This window comes from Mesoplodon mirus (assembly GCF_964341445.2).
Source record: "Mesoplodon mirus genome assembly, chromosome: 3".
Taxonomy (NCBI): domain Eukaryota; kingdom Metazoa; phylum Chordata; class Mammalia; order Artiodactyla; family Ziphiidae; genus Mesoplodon; species Mesoplodon mirus.
This window is the reverse complement of record NC_138978.1, coordinates 179246257-179262343: the sequence shown is the minus strand read 5'-3', so window position 1 is coordinate 179262343 and position 16087 is coordinate 179246257. Positions and strand designations below refer to the sequence as shown.

General features: G+C 38.1%; 1 protein-coding gene across 4 annotated transcripts in view; it reads left to right on the top strand.

Annotated features, from left to right (window-relative positions):
• DISP1 (dispatched RND transporter family member 1) overlaps window positions 1-16087 on the top strand; it is a 213251-nt gene that overhangs the window by 146036 nt on the left and 51128 nt on the right. For all 4 annotated transcript variants that reach the window (XM_082612077.1, XM_082612075.1, XM_082612076.1 and 1 more), the window contains exon 2: window positions 12047-12572. In XM_082612077.1, the coding sequence (XP_082468203.1) occupies window positions 12064-12572 (509 nt within the window). In that variant the 5' untranslated portion in view covers window positions 12047-12063. The remainder of the gene's footprint in view (window positions 1-12046; window positions 12573-16087) is intronic.

The window sequence follows — 16087 nt, the reverse complement described above, 5'->3', positions numbered from 1 at the left end:
CTGCTTAACTTCTCAGCCTTTTGGGAAAAATATGAAACAAAGCAACTAAATATATGAGAAAAGCAAGACTTGGGGAAGAGGGTGGCCCTTTGTTCTCTCTCTCTTAATTTCTATTCTTTTATCATTTTAATCACTATTCAACAGGCTCACTTATTTCAGGCTCGCATATTAGATTCGAAGAAAACTATTCACAATAGTTTTTATTATATGCTGTCTAAATAAGGACATTCACCTATTTATATTATATGCTGTCTAAATAAGGACATTCACCTATTTAACTGAAAAATATGATTTAATTACCTTTGTGAGCAAACAGGAATCCCACTTGAACTATGTAGATGGAATTTCAGTTCACCTAATGTATACAAGAAAGCAAACAGCAGAATGCACAAGCATTTATAATGATAATTTAAGTAAGGAATAGAAAAAGATTTATGAAAGGTGTACCCAGACTCTTGCTAAGAGTTACTTTACTGATCCAATTCAAATATTTGATGTTTTTCTAAGCTGAAAGTAAATCTCAGCGTCCTTTAAGTAAAGGGATGTCTTCTGTTGTCTCATACAAATACCTTAAGATATGTTTCCCAACTTGCTCAGTAGACTGAAGGATACCCCTGAGACTTGATTTGCTGGACTCTGCAGGGAAGAACCCATTTGGGGAGCTGCTCTAGGAAATTTGATTTGCTACTTCTCAAACTTCACAAAACAGCAGGGAGTGGAGCCTGGTGTCAGATACTTAGCATTGGTGGGAAAAGCTTAGATAATTCTAAGTGTAATATGAAGAAACAACAGGTTACCATCTAAATCAAACAACTTTCAAGTGCTTTATGGTGATTGATTTCAGTTTTCGTCTTTATGGAAGACGTTTTTTAAAAATCCCTTCACATTCTTTTGCCTCACAATACGTGCATGTAGAATTTTCTTATTTTGATATATCTCGGTGCTGGTTTTTTCCTTTGAGCTGCTAAATTTTGAGGTTTTTGAGATGTGTAAAGTATTAAAGATTCATGGTGTCTTTAGACATGCTTGTGATCTGTTCAACAACATGAGTTAAACTCAGTCATATGATCCTGTTTCTACTGGGAAGAGCTATAGTGATACAGATAGATTGCTCAACGTTTTGTGATTTTAGTTGAGGCAGAATAATTTCAGATGAAATCTTATGGCCTAAAGATAAACCTATCACCTCTTGGGGGTCCTGTTTATTACCAAAGCATCTTGTGATTAATTCTTTTTTTACTAGGATGTGAGGCTAGATAGGAGGCCTGGTGTCTGGAGGGTGTCTGACTCTAGAATTGAAACGTTTAAAATGCTTAAAATGCAATCAGAAGTATTTTTTCTTTTCTTTTTCCTTTTCTTTTTCTCTTTTTTTCCCTCCCTTCCTTCTTCCCTTCCTCCTCCTCCTCCTCCTCCTCTCTCTCTCTCTCTCTCTCTCTCTCTCTCTCTCTCTCTCTCTCTCTCTTCTTTTTCTTTCTTTTTTTGGCACAAAACTTTAGGGAACATGCTCTTTTAATAGAGAGGCTTGGGACTTCATATTGGATACTGACCAGGAGTTGGGGAGATATTTTTTTCTTGAGGGTTCAATAAACTTGTTAGTCCAATTGGCTATACCCTAAACTCTATCCAAATGCTCTATAAATACTTGAGACTGTGTGACAAGTTGTTTTGTGTTTCCACAACATCGTCCCACATGAATTCCACACTGTTGTCTCTCAAACTAATGTCTTATTAAGGATTTCTCTTCCCTGCACCCTTGTCCCCACCCTTATAACGTCAAGGGTAACCCCAAAAGAAGTAAAGCTAATCCAAATACTATAATACATGTCTAACATGGAGTACCAGGTCCAAATGTTTTTGAATATACAGCAATATTCTGCATTTCAAGCAGTATTTTCTGAACCAATATTGAATATTTTGAGTGGTTGTTGCTTACTCTTATAAATTGAACAGCATTAATTAAGTAAAGTATAAATCAGTCGTTCTGAACACTAGCTGCACATTAGAATCATCTGGGGAGCATTTAAAACTGCTAATGTTGGGCTTCCCTGGTGGTGCAGTGGTTGAGAGTCCGCCTGCCGATGCAGGGGACATGGGTTCGTGCCCCGGTCTGGGAAGATCCCACATGCTGCGGAGCAGCTGGGACCATGAGCCATGGCCGCTGAGCCTGCGCGTCCGGAGCCTGTGCTCCGCAATGGGAGAGGCCACAACAGTGAGAGGCCTGCGTACCGCAAAAAAACAAAAAAAAAAACAAAAAAAACTGCTAATGTCCACACCCCATTACAATATGAATTAAATCATAACGTCTGGGGCCAGGGCGCTGTGTCTGTAATTTTTTTTCATATTACTGAAGTGATTCTAATGTGCAGAATGGGTTGAAACCACTGTAATAGACTTGTAACTTTGTGAATATTTGTTATATTTATTGTGTTCCCTTCAAGACTTGCAGCAGAGTCCAAATGGATGTCTCAGCTGATTCTTGAGTTAAATAACAACTTTTTAGTGGGCTTTCTAGAATTTTTTTTGAAAGACCAGAGATCGACATTTCTGACTATAGAATCTTCTCTAGTTTTATTTTGTATATTCTTAGTTATGCAAATGAACATAAATCTTCAGACTTAGGGTTAAAAGAAATTATTGCAGCTTTTTAGAATTGAAACTCATTCATATCTTTGAAATAGGAACTCAAAGATGAAAGAATACTTTCTCTTTTTTAAGGGTATTGATGCTTATGGATATAACACTTGTAAGTGTGGGGAGATGTGGTGAATATTTTGTGGAAAGGTAATTTTGGTGGAGGAACTCAGAAAACAGATCTCTGAAAACTGCTTTAATAACTGCAATATAGTGATAGTGCTCTTGAAATATATAGTTAGGTAGATAAGTGTTTATGCTAAAAAGATAATGTTCTCGACTATCATTTATCCCAGACTGTAAAAGATAAACTTTATTTTACACCCACATTTCTCTTCCCACATAGACCTTCTACCAAAGGTACATTAAACATAAAACATGAGAAAAATGAGACTGATGTTTCCACAGCCCTGAAATTCCTATCATTCACCCCATAAGTATAAATCTCAGCCTTGACAACCTAATTCATATCTAGCAATAAGACTGCTTTCCAAATTCAGTGTCTTCAGATTTGCTATGGCACATACACTATAATATCTTCCTAATGTTTTTTAACTCTTATCTATCAATATAGTTCTGTAAATCTGGGCAAGGGGAAAACTGTATCTGTCAATTTTAATTTTTCTTCTGTATCATTAAGCTGTTTGTAAATATTATGAATGGTTTTTATAAAAATGAAACATGTAACATTTATAGTTTATCTTTATTGGTGCCTTTACCTATACATCTTGTGTATAATCATATTTAAAAGAGGTTATATAAAAATGTTATATTTCATTTTCAATGGTATATTTCATTTTCAAAGATGATGTTTGTTAGCATAAGTTGAAACTACCTTCTTGATAATATAAATTTAGGGCTTCCCTGGTGGCGCAGTGGTTGAGAGTCTGCCTGCTGATGCAGGGGACACGGGTTCGTGCCCTGGTCCGGGAAGATCCCACATGCCACAGAGTGGCTGGGCCCGTGAGCCATGGCCGCTGAGCCTGCGCGTCCAGAGCCTGTGCTCCGCAACGGGAGAGGCCACAGCAGTGAGAGGTCCGCGTACCGCAAAAAAAAAAAAAAAAAAAAAATTAATAGGCAACAGTGAGTTTTCATTGTAAAAGAATGGTGATCCCTTACTTTCAGATTTCCTAGAACACAACAGTTTGCTTTCTCGTAGTGTGATGCAAAGCATAGTAATACCTAGTGGGTTCTTATTAAATGTTTGTTAAGTGGTATAGATTCTCAAATGTATAACATTGTTTCTTTGAGAAAATGGCTTCTAATTTATTGCAGTTTATGATTAAGGGGAATGATAGCAGTAGTACCTAATTTCTGTAGAATTCTTTGCAACATATAAAATGCTTATAGGTGATTAAATGAAGATACTTAAAGTGTTCTTATTGAAGGAGAGTTTAATTGTAGAAAGTTCATGAACTCAAAGAAAAATAAGAAAATTTAATTCATCTCAGAAGGAGAGAAGATTATGTTTCTTTATTTAAGACTATACTTTTTAGTTCCTTAAGAGGGCCTGATTCTTTGATTAAAGATACAGATTTTGCTGTCAGGTCACAATTATATTATTTTGAAATAGTCCAGAACTACATGACAACAAAGATTAATCCATCACCTTGCTTTTTGGGTTTGGATAATATGATACATGGGTAGATAGCACTTCTTTTAATTCAGTGAAATATGTCTCTGACACTCTTGAATGCTGAATTGTACGTTTTAAAACTGTCTTGGGAAATATTGAATTCAGAGGATATTTTCCACGTGGACCTTCAGACTGAATTTTATATCAGTAGCCTCTAGTGGTCCTATAAAAGCTAGTTGAACTTGGCATTGCCCTAGAGGCATCTTGAGGTTGGTTGCAAAGCCTCGCTTTCAGAGACATGCTGGTCTAAGATTGAATCCCAATCATGTGATTTGCATTAGTTACACTGTAATATTTTTGACCCTCAGTTTTCTCTATAACGGGTTTAATAAAATCTTCATAGAGGTATTGTGAGGAAAGTGTCTGACACAGTGAGATGATAAAAAAACATTTTAATAGCCCTTTGAAGGGAAATATATTCCTAGAGAAAAAAACCTGGCTGATGTCCTACCATCCAGCTTTAACAGTCCCACTATAGAAGATGCCACAAATATACTTCTTTGTCTGTTTCTCTGGTTCATTTAGAGAAGCTGTTTTTTCTCTTGCCATAGCACTAGATATTAATAGGGCATCTTGGTACCAATGATAAGAGATGAGACCATCATTTTAGGATAAGTATCAAGCAATTTTAGGGGACCAATTTCATACTAAAACAGGTTGGGTGCATAATGAATACAGGTACTCCCAAACTGCCTTTATAACTGGTATGAAAAAAAGACTTCAGGTATCTCCAATATCTAGTACCACTTGAGAGAAAAAGATTGTCTTACCCAGTTAACTGGGCAAGGTGCTTCAATCCATATACATTACACTAAAAAGATTAAAATCTGATTGGTTGTTATTTCTATGTACACAACAGTTTAGGAGTCCTGAAATAAGCCATAATTAAACTTGGTTATCAATTAGAACCTCTACTATTAAAATTTGTTACTTTTCTGTCTTAATTAGAAAAACAGGACTTTATTCCTCTGTTAACTGGTATCATTTCCCTACTTGTTGCATCCATTCTGCTTTAATTGGGCATCATTTTGCCACTACTTAGGCCTGATTCTCTTGTAGCCTCCCCACCTAGTTTGTGCTTTTGCCTTGCTACACAAAGTGTGTTCCAGGGACCAACGGTATGGGCTTGTTGTTGGAAGATTCTTGTCCCACTCCAGATGGACTGTATCAGAATCTACATTTTAGCAACATCCCCAAGTGATCCCTATGTTTGAGAAACACTGTTATCAATGTTTTGTATTTTGTCTAGTGAAACTGTGTTATAGGGAACATCATTTCTGAAAAAGATGATTGGCTACAATATGGGATCTTGTTTTTGATTCAGTCTTGCCATTTATTGTTAAGTTTGATGTGATGAAGCTGATGAAGCAAAGGGTTATTCTGGAATACATTATCTAAGCTTATGGAATGTAGTTTAGCAGAAAGCCCTCAAAACCTCGGCATCAGACTTCCTGGCCTTACCATCTGAGACTCTGTGTCTCAAGTTTTCTTTTGCAAAGTAGAGCGGTAATGCCTGCCACACCTGTTTTTCTGAGGGCTATTCGGAGTATAAACTCAAGTGAGATCATGTGTGTGAAAGTGTTTGCAATACCGCAGAGGTGTACCAGTGTAACTGTTGATGCGGATGAAGATGTTGTTCCTTCAGGCTATCTGAGCCCTGTGTTTGTCAAGGATAGTGATGGCTTTGCTGAGTGGTTACTCTGGTAATTGGAACATGTCTATGTATTGTCTTCAACAATACCTCTAGATTTTACCTTGACAGTTTTCTGGCCACAAAAACAGTTATGGCTTCCAATTGCAAGGAGCTACTAAGAGATCTTTCATAACGCTTTTTGGATGTTGAGCCACCTAGATAGTTTGATGGCATCTTTTGTGTAAATTGTGTGTCATTAGCATATTTTCACATGTAATATGTTGATGAATAAAATTTCCATAATTCCAGCAGTTCCTACTATGATTATATGATAGCATTTTCAATGAGATACTACTTTTAGTCTTTGAAGCAGGGTAATTTCCTTTGATCTTATAGGGGTAAGTGTCCTGAGCCCAGAGTAGGATGTAATTGTTTGAACCTTCTAATCACATGAGCTCTGATGACTTTTCTCTTTACATTTGATTGAAATGCCTCTATATTTCTTCTCTGTATTCTCTGTTTAATGCTTATGAAACTAGTCATGATACTTTTGGTTCATAGATAGCTTTGGTCCAACAAATAATAATTAGTGTTTCCCAAAATTTGGAAACTGGGAGATAAGATAAATTGAAAACCTTTTTCCGAATAGTTTGTATTCATCTGTTCTTGCTCCTTAAATCCTTTTTGATTTCCTGCTTTATCCAGTTATTTGATATACTGTATAGGGTGCTATTGTAAGAAAGCAGATATATACTGGAAGACAAACAATTAAAAATGCATCCAGTGAAGAGATGACTGTTTACCTTTTAAGGTGAAATAAGTTTGCTTCTGTTTTTGCTTTTTTTTTTTTTTTTTTTTTTTTTTCTTTTTGCGGTATGCGGGCCTCTCACTGTTGTGGCCTCCCCCGTTGCGGAGCACAGGCTCCGGATGCGCAGGCCCAGCGGCCATGGCTCACGGGCCCAGCCGCTCCGCGGCATATGGGATCCTCCCAGACCGGGGCACGAACCCGTATCCCCTGCATCGGCAGGCGGACTCTCAACCACTGCGCCACCAGGGAGGCCCTGTTTTTGCATTTTAATAATAATTATCTTCTGTTCATTAGTCACTGTGCTAGAAACTTTATATGTTGTTTCATTAATACTTTATTACTATGAAGACGGCACATTTGTAGTAAAAGTTGCAAGCAGTACAGAAAGTAAAATGTGAAAGTCTTCTCTACCCTTCCAAATGGCCCAGTCCAACTCTCCAGCAGGAAGCAATGTTAGCATTTTCTTATGTCCTTCTAGAAATTATCTGTGTATATACTAACCATACGTGTGTGTTTCTGCCACTTTTTTAATGAAATGGATTCATGCCACATAGGCTCTTCTGCAGTTAGGTTTTATTCACACATGAAGATGTACTTTGGACTTCTTTCCCCAGCAATACTCCTGACTTAACTCATTCTTTTTTGTTGTGCAGAGTACCCAAGGTATGGATATGACAGAATTTAAGTCCCCTATTGATAAGTTAGGTGGTTTCCAGTTTTCATTGTTAAAAGCAGTGGTGCAGTCAGCATCTTTATCCAGACATTTATCTTTACACATTGTTCAAGTATATCCAAAGGGTAAACTCCTAGTAGAATTGTGAGTCAAAGGATGAGGGTATTTCAAATTTTGATTAGTAGTGCCATGTTGCTCTTTTAGAAGGTTGCACCAATTTGCATTTCAAACAAATTTAACTCTAAGAAGAATCAAGACTTAGAGACTCTAAGAATGTAAGTAACTTGACCTAGGTTCTCAAAGTTAGTAACCCGTAGAGTCAGCTTTCAAATTCAGACCCACCCAGGCCATTTCTTCTAAGCCACAGGTACCTCTGATGCCATTTTAAAACATAATTTCAGCTTTGGAACTAGGAAGCATCATTCCATATTTTTTTATATTCTCGTCACTCAATCAAGCAATAATAATAATTCTTCCATTGTAAATACATAGCCCTTTATGGTTTTCAAAATATTTTTACATTCTCATAGTAATCCTATGAGGTGGACATTGATTCCCATCCTGATTTATACATGTGAAGAACTGAGGCTCAAAGAGAAATATCTTAAATTTTAAAATGTAATCAAAAGTTGGTCTTTGACCAAAGGCCTTATAGTCAGTCCCCAAACAGCTAAAGCACTCAGGACATAAAAATGCTAGTATAAAAAAGGTGAAATAGGAGGTGTGAGGTTAGTGGCTTCGGATGTATTGATATTGGCATGTTATATTCATGAACAACAGGAAATACACTAAAATATCTGGCCATGGGGCTCCATCACACCTCAAGCCAGTGTCTCAAGAGTAACTTTCTTTTGGCAGTCCCTGTGTGTTATGGCCCTGGGGAAAGCAGGTGATTTCATCCAAGCTCTTTTAAAATTGTTCATTATATTTGATCCAAAACTTATTTTAAACTTCCCGCATAAATACTATTATCACTGCATTTATAATCACATAACATTACATTTATCACAATAATTCATTTTTATGATGTTGAATCTTCCGCTCTCTCATCTCTTTTCCTGTTCTCTCTGGCTCAGACCAAATTTTTTCCTCATTTGTCTCATTTCTAAAGAAATAAGATCTTTCTCTGTGTGGCCTTAAGGTCAACTCTTGACTTTAAATTGAAACTTTGCTGTTCTCCTGGTCACCTGAATTCTTACACAGATACATCCACTGAACTTACAATTTTTGTCTGCTTTTGCTTTTTTATTATTTTTTACTTATAATCCACAACTTATAAAGTCAATTTGATTGTTCCCATTTTATGATTGAAGAAAGTGAATCATAGAAAGCTTATATGACTTACTTCAAATACAAGCCAAAGTCAGAGTTCAAATTATTCTTTACTCTCCACTTGTACCTACTTCATTACAAGAAATCTCCAAGTTACAAAACAAGTTGTGCTCCAGAAATCATTCGTAAGTCAGTTATTTGGCACTTGAACTGCATTTTACCACACTGGGGAAAAACTGTTATAAATGGTGATTAGGTCCCTTGGCCAGCCTGCAAAAATCTATTTAACTCTTATGCAACTACAATATGATGCATTTGCAATAAAAATGAGAGAATGATAGTTGTAATTCTTGTTACAAAGAAAAAGAAAAATTATTTTTCCTGACGAGAAGCAGATTTAATTAGAAGATAGGGAAACAGATGAAATTTCGGAGACTCTAGAGAGGATTTCAGGGTACTTTGATGAGTGTTCCAGGTTGATGGCACTCTGTCTTAAGCCCAGTTTCACTTGAAAACTTTGAGGATTTTTGTTAGATACTTCTCACTAGCGTAACCCACCTGACAGCTGTGATTATAGTCAATAGGGCTGATTGAATTAAATACCAAAAATAGACTATCTGAAATGATATTAACCAACCTAGGATGGTCAGAACAAATCGACAAACTAGAAACAGTCTTCCTTCTATCCTGAGGGAAGGGCCAAGAGGAGGTCTTGATTTTCCCATTCAGCCTAGAAGATTGCATCAGCTCCGGTAGCTTGGCTGAGGTCTGAAGAGAAGGCTTGGGAATATGAGTCATGGGTACAGGCAAGAGAAAGCTTATGCCCTCTGTGATTTCTGTGGAGTATTTGTACAATGAGAGTTTCTAATTCCAAGAAATGACAATTTATCTCATCAAGCAATTGCTTCTTACATTTTCTAGACTATCTTTCACTTAACCATGCAAATAAACATCTTAAATTTCAGTTAACTTTTTAAAAACTCTAGTGCCTTTTTAGATGGCCTTTGATTAATATGTTTTATTGTTTTCAGAACATTTGCCTACAGCTTTTTCTTTTGTTAACAACAAAAAAGGAGGATAATATATCCTTCAGTAAAAGGAAGCTTAAGGGAGCAGATCTTGCTGAGATGGCACGTTAAGAAAGTGATGGCAAAAAGATTAGAGTTTGTGCCTCCTGGGTCACTTTAGGGCTCTTACCAGTTTATCTACCTTATCTTCCCACTAGTTGGATAATACTTTTAACTACCAATGCTTTGTGTTGGGGATATCATTTGAGTGTTTTATAGGAGGTGTTTATACCCAGGAGTGATTTACTGAAGAAGAGAACAACTGTGTTTACTACAATTCAAAATCCTTCTCAGGGGCTTCCCTGGCAGTCCAGTGGTTAAGACTTCGTGCTTCCACTGCAGTGGCTGTGGATTCAATCCCTGCTCGGGGAACTAAGATTCCGCATGCTGTGTGGGTTGGCCCCCCCAAAAATCCTTCTCAATGGTCATTATAAAAGGAAGTCAGGATTGGCAGACTACTTTCCAAAGTGACGGTAAGGCTGATGAGAGAAGTAACATCTGCTTGATTTACATGTATGTTTTGATATTTATAAATGCTTTGTCTTTTCCACTAAAATAATTTATGAAGAAATTTTTTAATGTCTACATTAATTCTTCCATTTCTTACAGCGTTGATGTTTATATAGGTGAATGAGTATGTGTGTGTGTGTGTGTGTGTGTGTGTGTTTGAGTGTTTGATGAGCTCTATCTGAAAGGAAAATAAGTCAATAATGCTAAATTTGCATCCTAGTACAGTGAGTATCTTCTGGGTATTAGTGTTCAGGTTGAAACGTTATGCATCCTTCTGGCATTCCCTGTTCAGAAATACCCCTGTTGAGCAGTTTATAAATTGGGTGAAAATATGCATAGGAATCTTCCTCATGGGTGACCCAGGTTTGTCATTACATGTACTCAGACTGAAAAGAGACGATTTCTTCTAGTACCTGTGTGTCTGACAGAGGTGGGGAGAGACTGGAGAGAGATTTCTCCAGAAGCTGTCTTGTCCACTCAGGAAAATGCCATGCCAGAAGGGTTAGTGGGGCAAACAATGGTTTTCTTTTTCTCTTGTTGGCTTTCACGTGTAGGTTAAATAGACCACTAGCATGTGATGACCTATTTTTCTTACTGCACATTTCCACATTGTGTGTGTATGTTGGTCAGAGGGTGATAAGTGGGCAAGGGGAGAGGAAGAAGGCTGTCTGTTTTTGCCTTTGTTTGTTGACTGGACAGAAAAATATTACTGGTAATTTGAACACTAATTTTTCCTTTACATTGAAGGCCTGGACCCTTTGGTGGAGGGGAAAAACTTAATAACAAAAATCTCACTTGAAGCAAATCCCAGCCATAGTATTCTTTTTCTTATGTGCAAGCATTGCTACCTGTAGGACATAGCATAGAAAACAAATTATTAAGTTCATGGCAACCTATGTGGCATGTTTTATTATTTTTTTAGCATTACATTCATTGGTTTAGGGGATAAAACTTTTGCATCTGATATCTTGGTTGCCACAGTTCTTTGCTTAGCTAATTCGTTTTTATTTTCTTTTGTTTATACTTATTCTAGGACCTGAGTAACTTAGAGGAAAAATCATATTTTCTTGACATTTTTCAAAGACATAAGACATTCTTAAGATTATCCACATTCTCTGAACCTACATAACTAATTGCTTCAGAGGAGCCCTTCATTTTGCCCATTATTCCTAGATCGGAACACCCCAAGCATGATATTATTGAAAAGCTAAAGAATGATATTGGTATCTTCTGTCTCTGCTACCCCCTTCCCACCCCCATCCTAAAATGTTCTAATTCTTTTTTTTTTTTTTTTTTTTTGCGGTACGCGGGCCTCTCACTGCTGTGGCCTCTCCCGTTGCGGAGCACAGGCTCCGGACGTGCAGGCTCAGTGGCCATGGCTCACGGGCCCAGCCGCTCCGTGGCATGTGGGATCTTCCCAGACCGGGGCACGAACCCATGTCCCCTGCATCGGCAGGCGGACTCTCAACCACTGCGCCACCAGGGAGGCCCTAAAATGTTCTACTTCTTAACTGATACTTGCACATCTAGGATGAGGAGAGAAGACAGGCCCTGAAAATAGAGATGGGGCAGGGAGGAAGTGGTCAGTAGGATAGGAGAGGGCTCTCAAGGTGCATGGTGTAGCTGGAAGGAAAGAAGAGGAGGCCTAACGCATGGCTGGTTCTGTTGCAGGTGAGCTGGGCTTCCCCCAGTGCTTTCACACCTCCTGCAAGAACCCTTGTTTTCAAAGAGCTGTTTTAAAATAGTTTGCCTATCTTTTTTACATGATCGCCTGCCTGACTGTAACTGGATGATTTTATATCATTTTTTTTCTTAGGATCAAGAAATTGGAGCATGGCTACGAACAACGGAAGCAACGAATTTGTGATTCTGAGCAATGGCAGCATCGCAACCAGTGCTACCAGCCCTAGTCCCCTCACCCCCTGTGATGGAGACCCTGCAGCCCAGCAACTCACCCCCAAAGAAGCACCCAGAACAAAAGTGAGTCCAAATGGATGCCTGCAAGTTAATGGCACAGTTAAACCATCCTTTCTGCCTTTAGACAACCAAAGAACGCCTCCGATCTTACCCCAGTGCTGCCATCCTTGCCCATACCATCACCCTTTGACTACCCATGACAGTCACCAAGAGTGCCATCCCGAGGCTGGCCCTGCAGCACCTCCTGCTTTGGCCTCGTGTTGCATGCAGCCACACTCAGAGTATTCTGCATCTCTCTGTCCAAACCATTCACCTGTTTATCAGACAACGTGCTGTCTTCAGCCCTCTCCATCCTTCTGCCTGCATCATCCGTGGCCTGACCATTTTCAGCATCAGCCTGTGCCGCAGCATATAGCCAACATAAGGTGAGTGGTCCAGAAGTTTTGCTGAACTGTCTCATTCAACTACTTCCACATGAATGTGGTTGTTTGTGTTGATGTCTCCAAAAGGAGGAGAGAAAAATGTATCAGGGAAAGGAAACCAGTAAAAGCGCATATTTCAGGAATTCCCTGGCAGTCCAGCGTTTAGGACTCCACACTTTCACTGCCGAGGGCCCAGGTTCAACCCCTGGTCGGGGAGCTAGGATCCCAAAAGCCACGTGGCGTGGCCAAAAAAACCCAAAAACCAAACCAAAACAAAATGCATATTTTTTGGATTGTGTGAAGCCTACTAAAATGCAAATTAAGTAATATTATATCTGTTTTATCCATTAACTTCTTAGTCAATTAAACCCTTCCTTCCATTCTCTCCTTCTGTGAGCTGGTTAGATGTCCCTGCTAGGCCTTGAATTATAAAGTGCAGTTAAAGGTTTTATTGTTAGTAATTTCTATTATTAAACATGGGGGATAGATATATGCGTGATGAGGCTGCCTAAACAGGAGTCTTACATTTGCTATTATTGATAGTGATCAACATTTACAAAAAGGAAGTACAAAACCAGTTGCTTCCTTATGGGTGTACTCACAATTTCTATTCATGTGGCTTGGGTGACTGTGTAATATGTTGAGATCGTACGAAGGCAACAATTCCTTTTAGCAGATGAAACCTATAAATGTGTAGCATAGGGCTTTAAAAAATATTTTTTGTAAAACGTTTTCAGATCTGGTAGATTGAAAAGTACTAGAAAAATCTCTATCATTGCCAGTTCTCCTTCCCATTTCAGGCCATAGTTTCTCTGATATGTGCTTTCCAGCTATTTTTTCCGTGGGTAAGTTAAATCAAATGTACTGCAGGTGAGCAATGGTAATATATTTTTAAAAATACTGAGTACTTTATAGAGACCAAGAATTATTTCACATTTTTTGGTAATAAAAAGAGCTAGAAGACAGCCTTCTCATTTAATATTAGGCTATAATTTATATACAGGGAAATGCACATATTCAAGTGTATAGTTTGATCAGTTTTGACAAACGTATACACTAGTATAATGCACACCTCGGTCGGATGTAGAACATTTCTGTCACCCCAGGAAGTTCCTTTAGGCCACTTCTTAGTCATTCCTTCTCTCTTCACCAGAAGCACTGTTCTGAGTTCTGTTACCATAAATTATTTTGTTTGCTCTGAAACTTCATATGAATGGAATCATACAGTAGGTACTCGTTTGTGTCTGGCAGTTTTGACTCATAACATTTTTGAGACTGTCTAATTGCCATGTGTATTAGTTTCCCTTTTTATTGCTGAGTAGTAATCCATTGTACTCATATAGCATATTCACTTTTAATTAAAGAGTGAGTACAGACCTCCAGTTCTAAAATAAATAAGTCATGAGGATGTAATATACAGCATGGTGACCATAGCTAATAATACTGTATTGTATAGCTGAAAGTTGCTAAGAGAGTAGATCTTAAAAGTTCTCATCACAAGAAAAAAAAATTTTGTAAATGTGTGTGGTAATGGATGTTAACGAGACATCGTGGTGATCATTTTGCAATATATACAAATATCAAATCATTACGTTGTACATGTGAAACTAATGTAATGTTATATGGCAATTATATATCAAGTTTTTTAAAAGTCACATCCAGACGGGGATTAAGTAATAAATACTTTTCACCTTCATCAGATTTTAGATGCTGCTGAGATGATCTGGTTTCACTCTTTTGAAAAGAGAGGAAGAGAAAGATGGGGGAAATGACAAGGGGTGGGGGGCAGGGGGAGTCTTCTCTAGCGTGTTTCTACAGTTTCTGAATACATTTTTCCATATTAGATGTGAGAGTCTTTTAGTTTATAGAACTATAATAAAAACACTCACCAAAGCCATTTCTTAGAAGATTGGTCCTGACAGCATTGTGCTACATGTCCAGTTTTAGACTCTTTCCACTTGGAATGAAACAGTGTAAGTGGTTAGTTTTGAAATTATATGGTCATAAATATTGATATTTCAGAATCATAAATTATATGGTTGCAGGATGTGAGATGAGATAGAGAATTCTACATTTTGAAGCTGATCCCTCCTTTAAAAAACTTCACAAAGTAGTAAAACAACGGATAAGTAACCAGTTGTTTCAATATGATAGGCATTGTCAGTATTTTCAGGACTTTGGCTTAGCATTTCTGAATGACCTAATTTTAAAGGAATGAGTGTCCTATATACATACAACTTTAAATAGAATGGCATTAAAAAACAAACTGATAAAAAGTGCCGTATTTGTCCATCGGAACAGTTGTAGAGGAAACTGGAATTTAATGTGAGAAATCTTTCATATTAGAATTTTATCTCAAGAATTTGAGCCTTTTGATAAACTGCAACAGACATAGAATCTTTTTAAAGATGCCTGCGAAGGAATGGTATGTGTCCAGTTGTGTATTACATACTTTATTGTAAAATGTGTGCTTCCAGAAACTCTTCCCTATCTGCTACATTTATGAATTTACATAATCAACAATATTTACTGAATATTTGTATGTGCCAGGCACCAAAGATGTAGTTCTAAATGAGATGAGACTTTATTTTTTCCTTCCTAGAGCTGTAAGCTAGTAGGAAGGGAGACAGAAAAGCAAACAGGCAGCTACAATATTGTGATAAGAGATACGAAGAAGGGACGTACAGGGATGAAAATGAAAAACACTACAAATGAAGAAGAGGTTGTCTTGTAGACAGTGGGAATAGTTTGTATAAAGATTTATAAAGTAGTGTGAGGGGCTTCCTTGGTGGCGCAGTGGTTGAGAGTCTGCCTGCCGATGCAGGGGACACGGGTTCATGCCCTGGTCCGGGAAGATCCCACATGCAGCAGAGCGGCTGGGCCCGTGATCCATGGCCGCTGAGCCTGCACGTCCGGAGCCCATGCTCCGCAACGGGAGAGGCCACAACAGTGAGAGGCCCGCGTACCGCACAAAAAAAAAAAAAAAAAAAAAAAAAGTAGTGTGAGCACAGTTCCAGCATAGCTGAGTATGACTAGGCCCTGAAGGAACAAAGAGTACTAGCAAGGGGAGAGGTATATTGGGATTAAATCCTGAGGGGCATTGTGAATCACATTAGGAGATCTCAGGACTTTATCCTGAGGCCAGTGGAGAGGGAGTATAGATTTTTGTGTGTGCACGACTTTTTTATTATGAAAAAATGTATAGAACATAAAATTTATCATTTGAACCATTTGTATGTGTACAATTCAGTAGCATTAAGTACATTCACATTGTTGTGCAACCATCCCCACCATTCTTTCTCCAGAACATTCTTCATCTTCCCAAACTGAAACTCCATACCCATTAAACAATAATTTCCCATTCTGCCCTCCCCCAGCCCCTGTCAAGCACCGTTCTATTTTCTATCTCCATGAATTTGGCTATTCTAGGTACCTCATATAAGTGGAATCAGACAGTATTTGTTCTTTTATGACTGTCTGATTGCACTTAGCATACTGTCTTCAAGGCTTATCCAAGT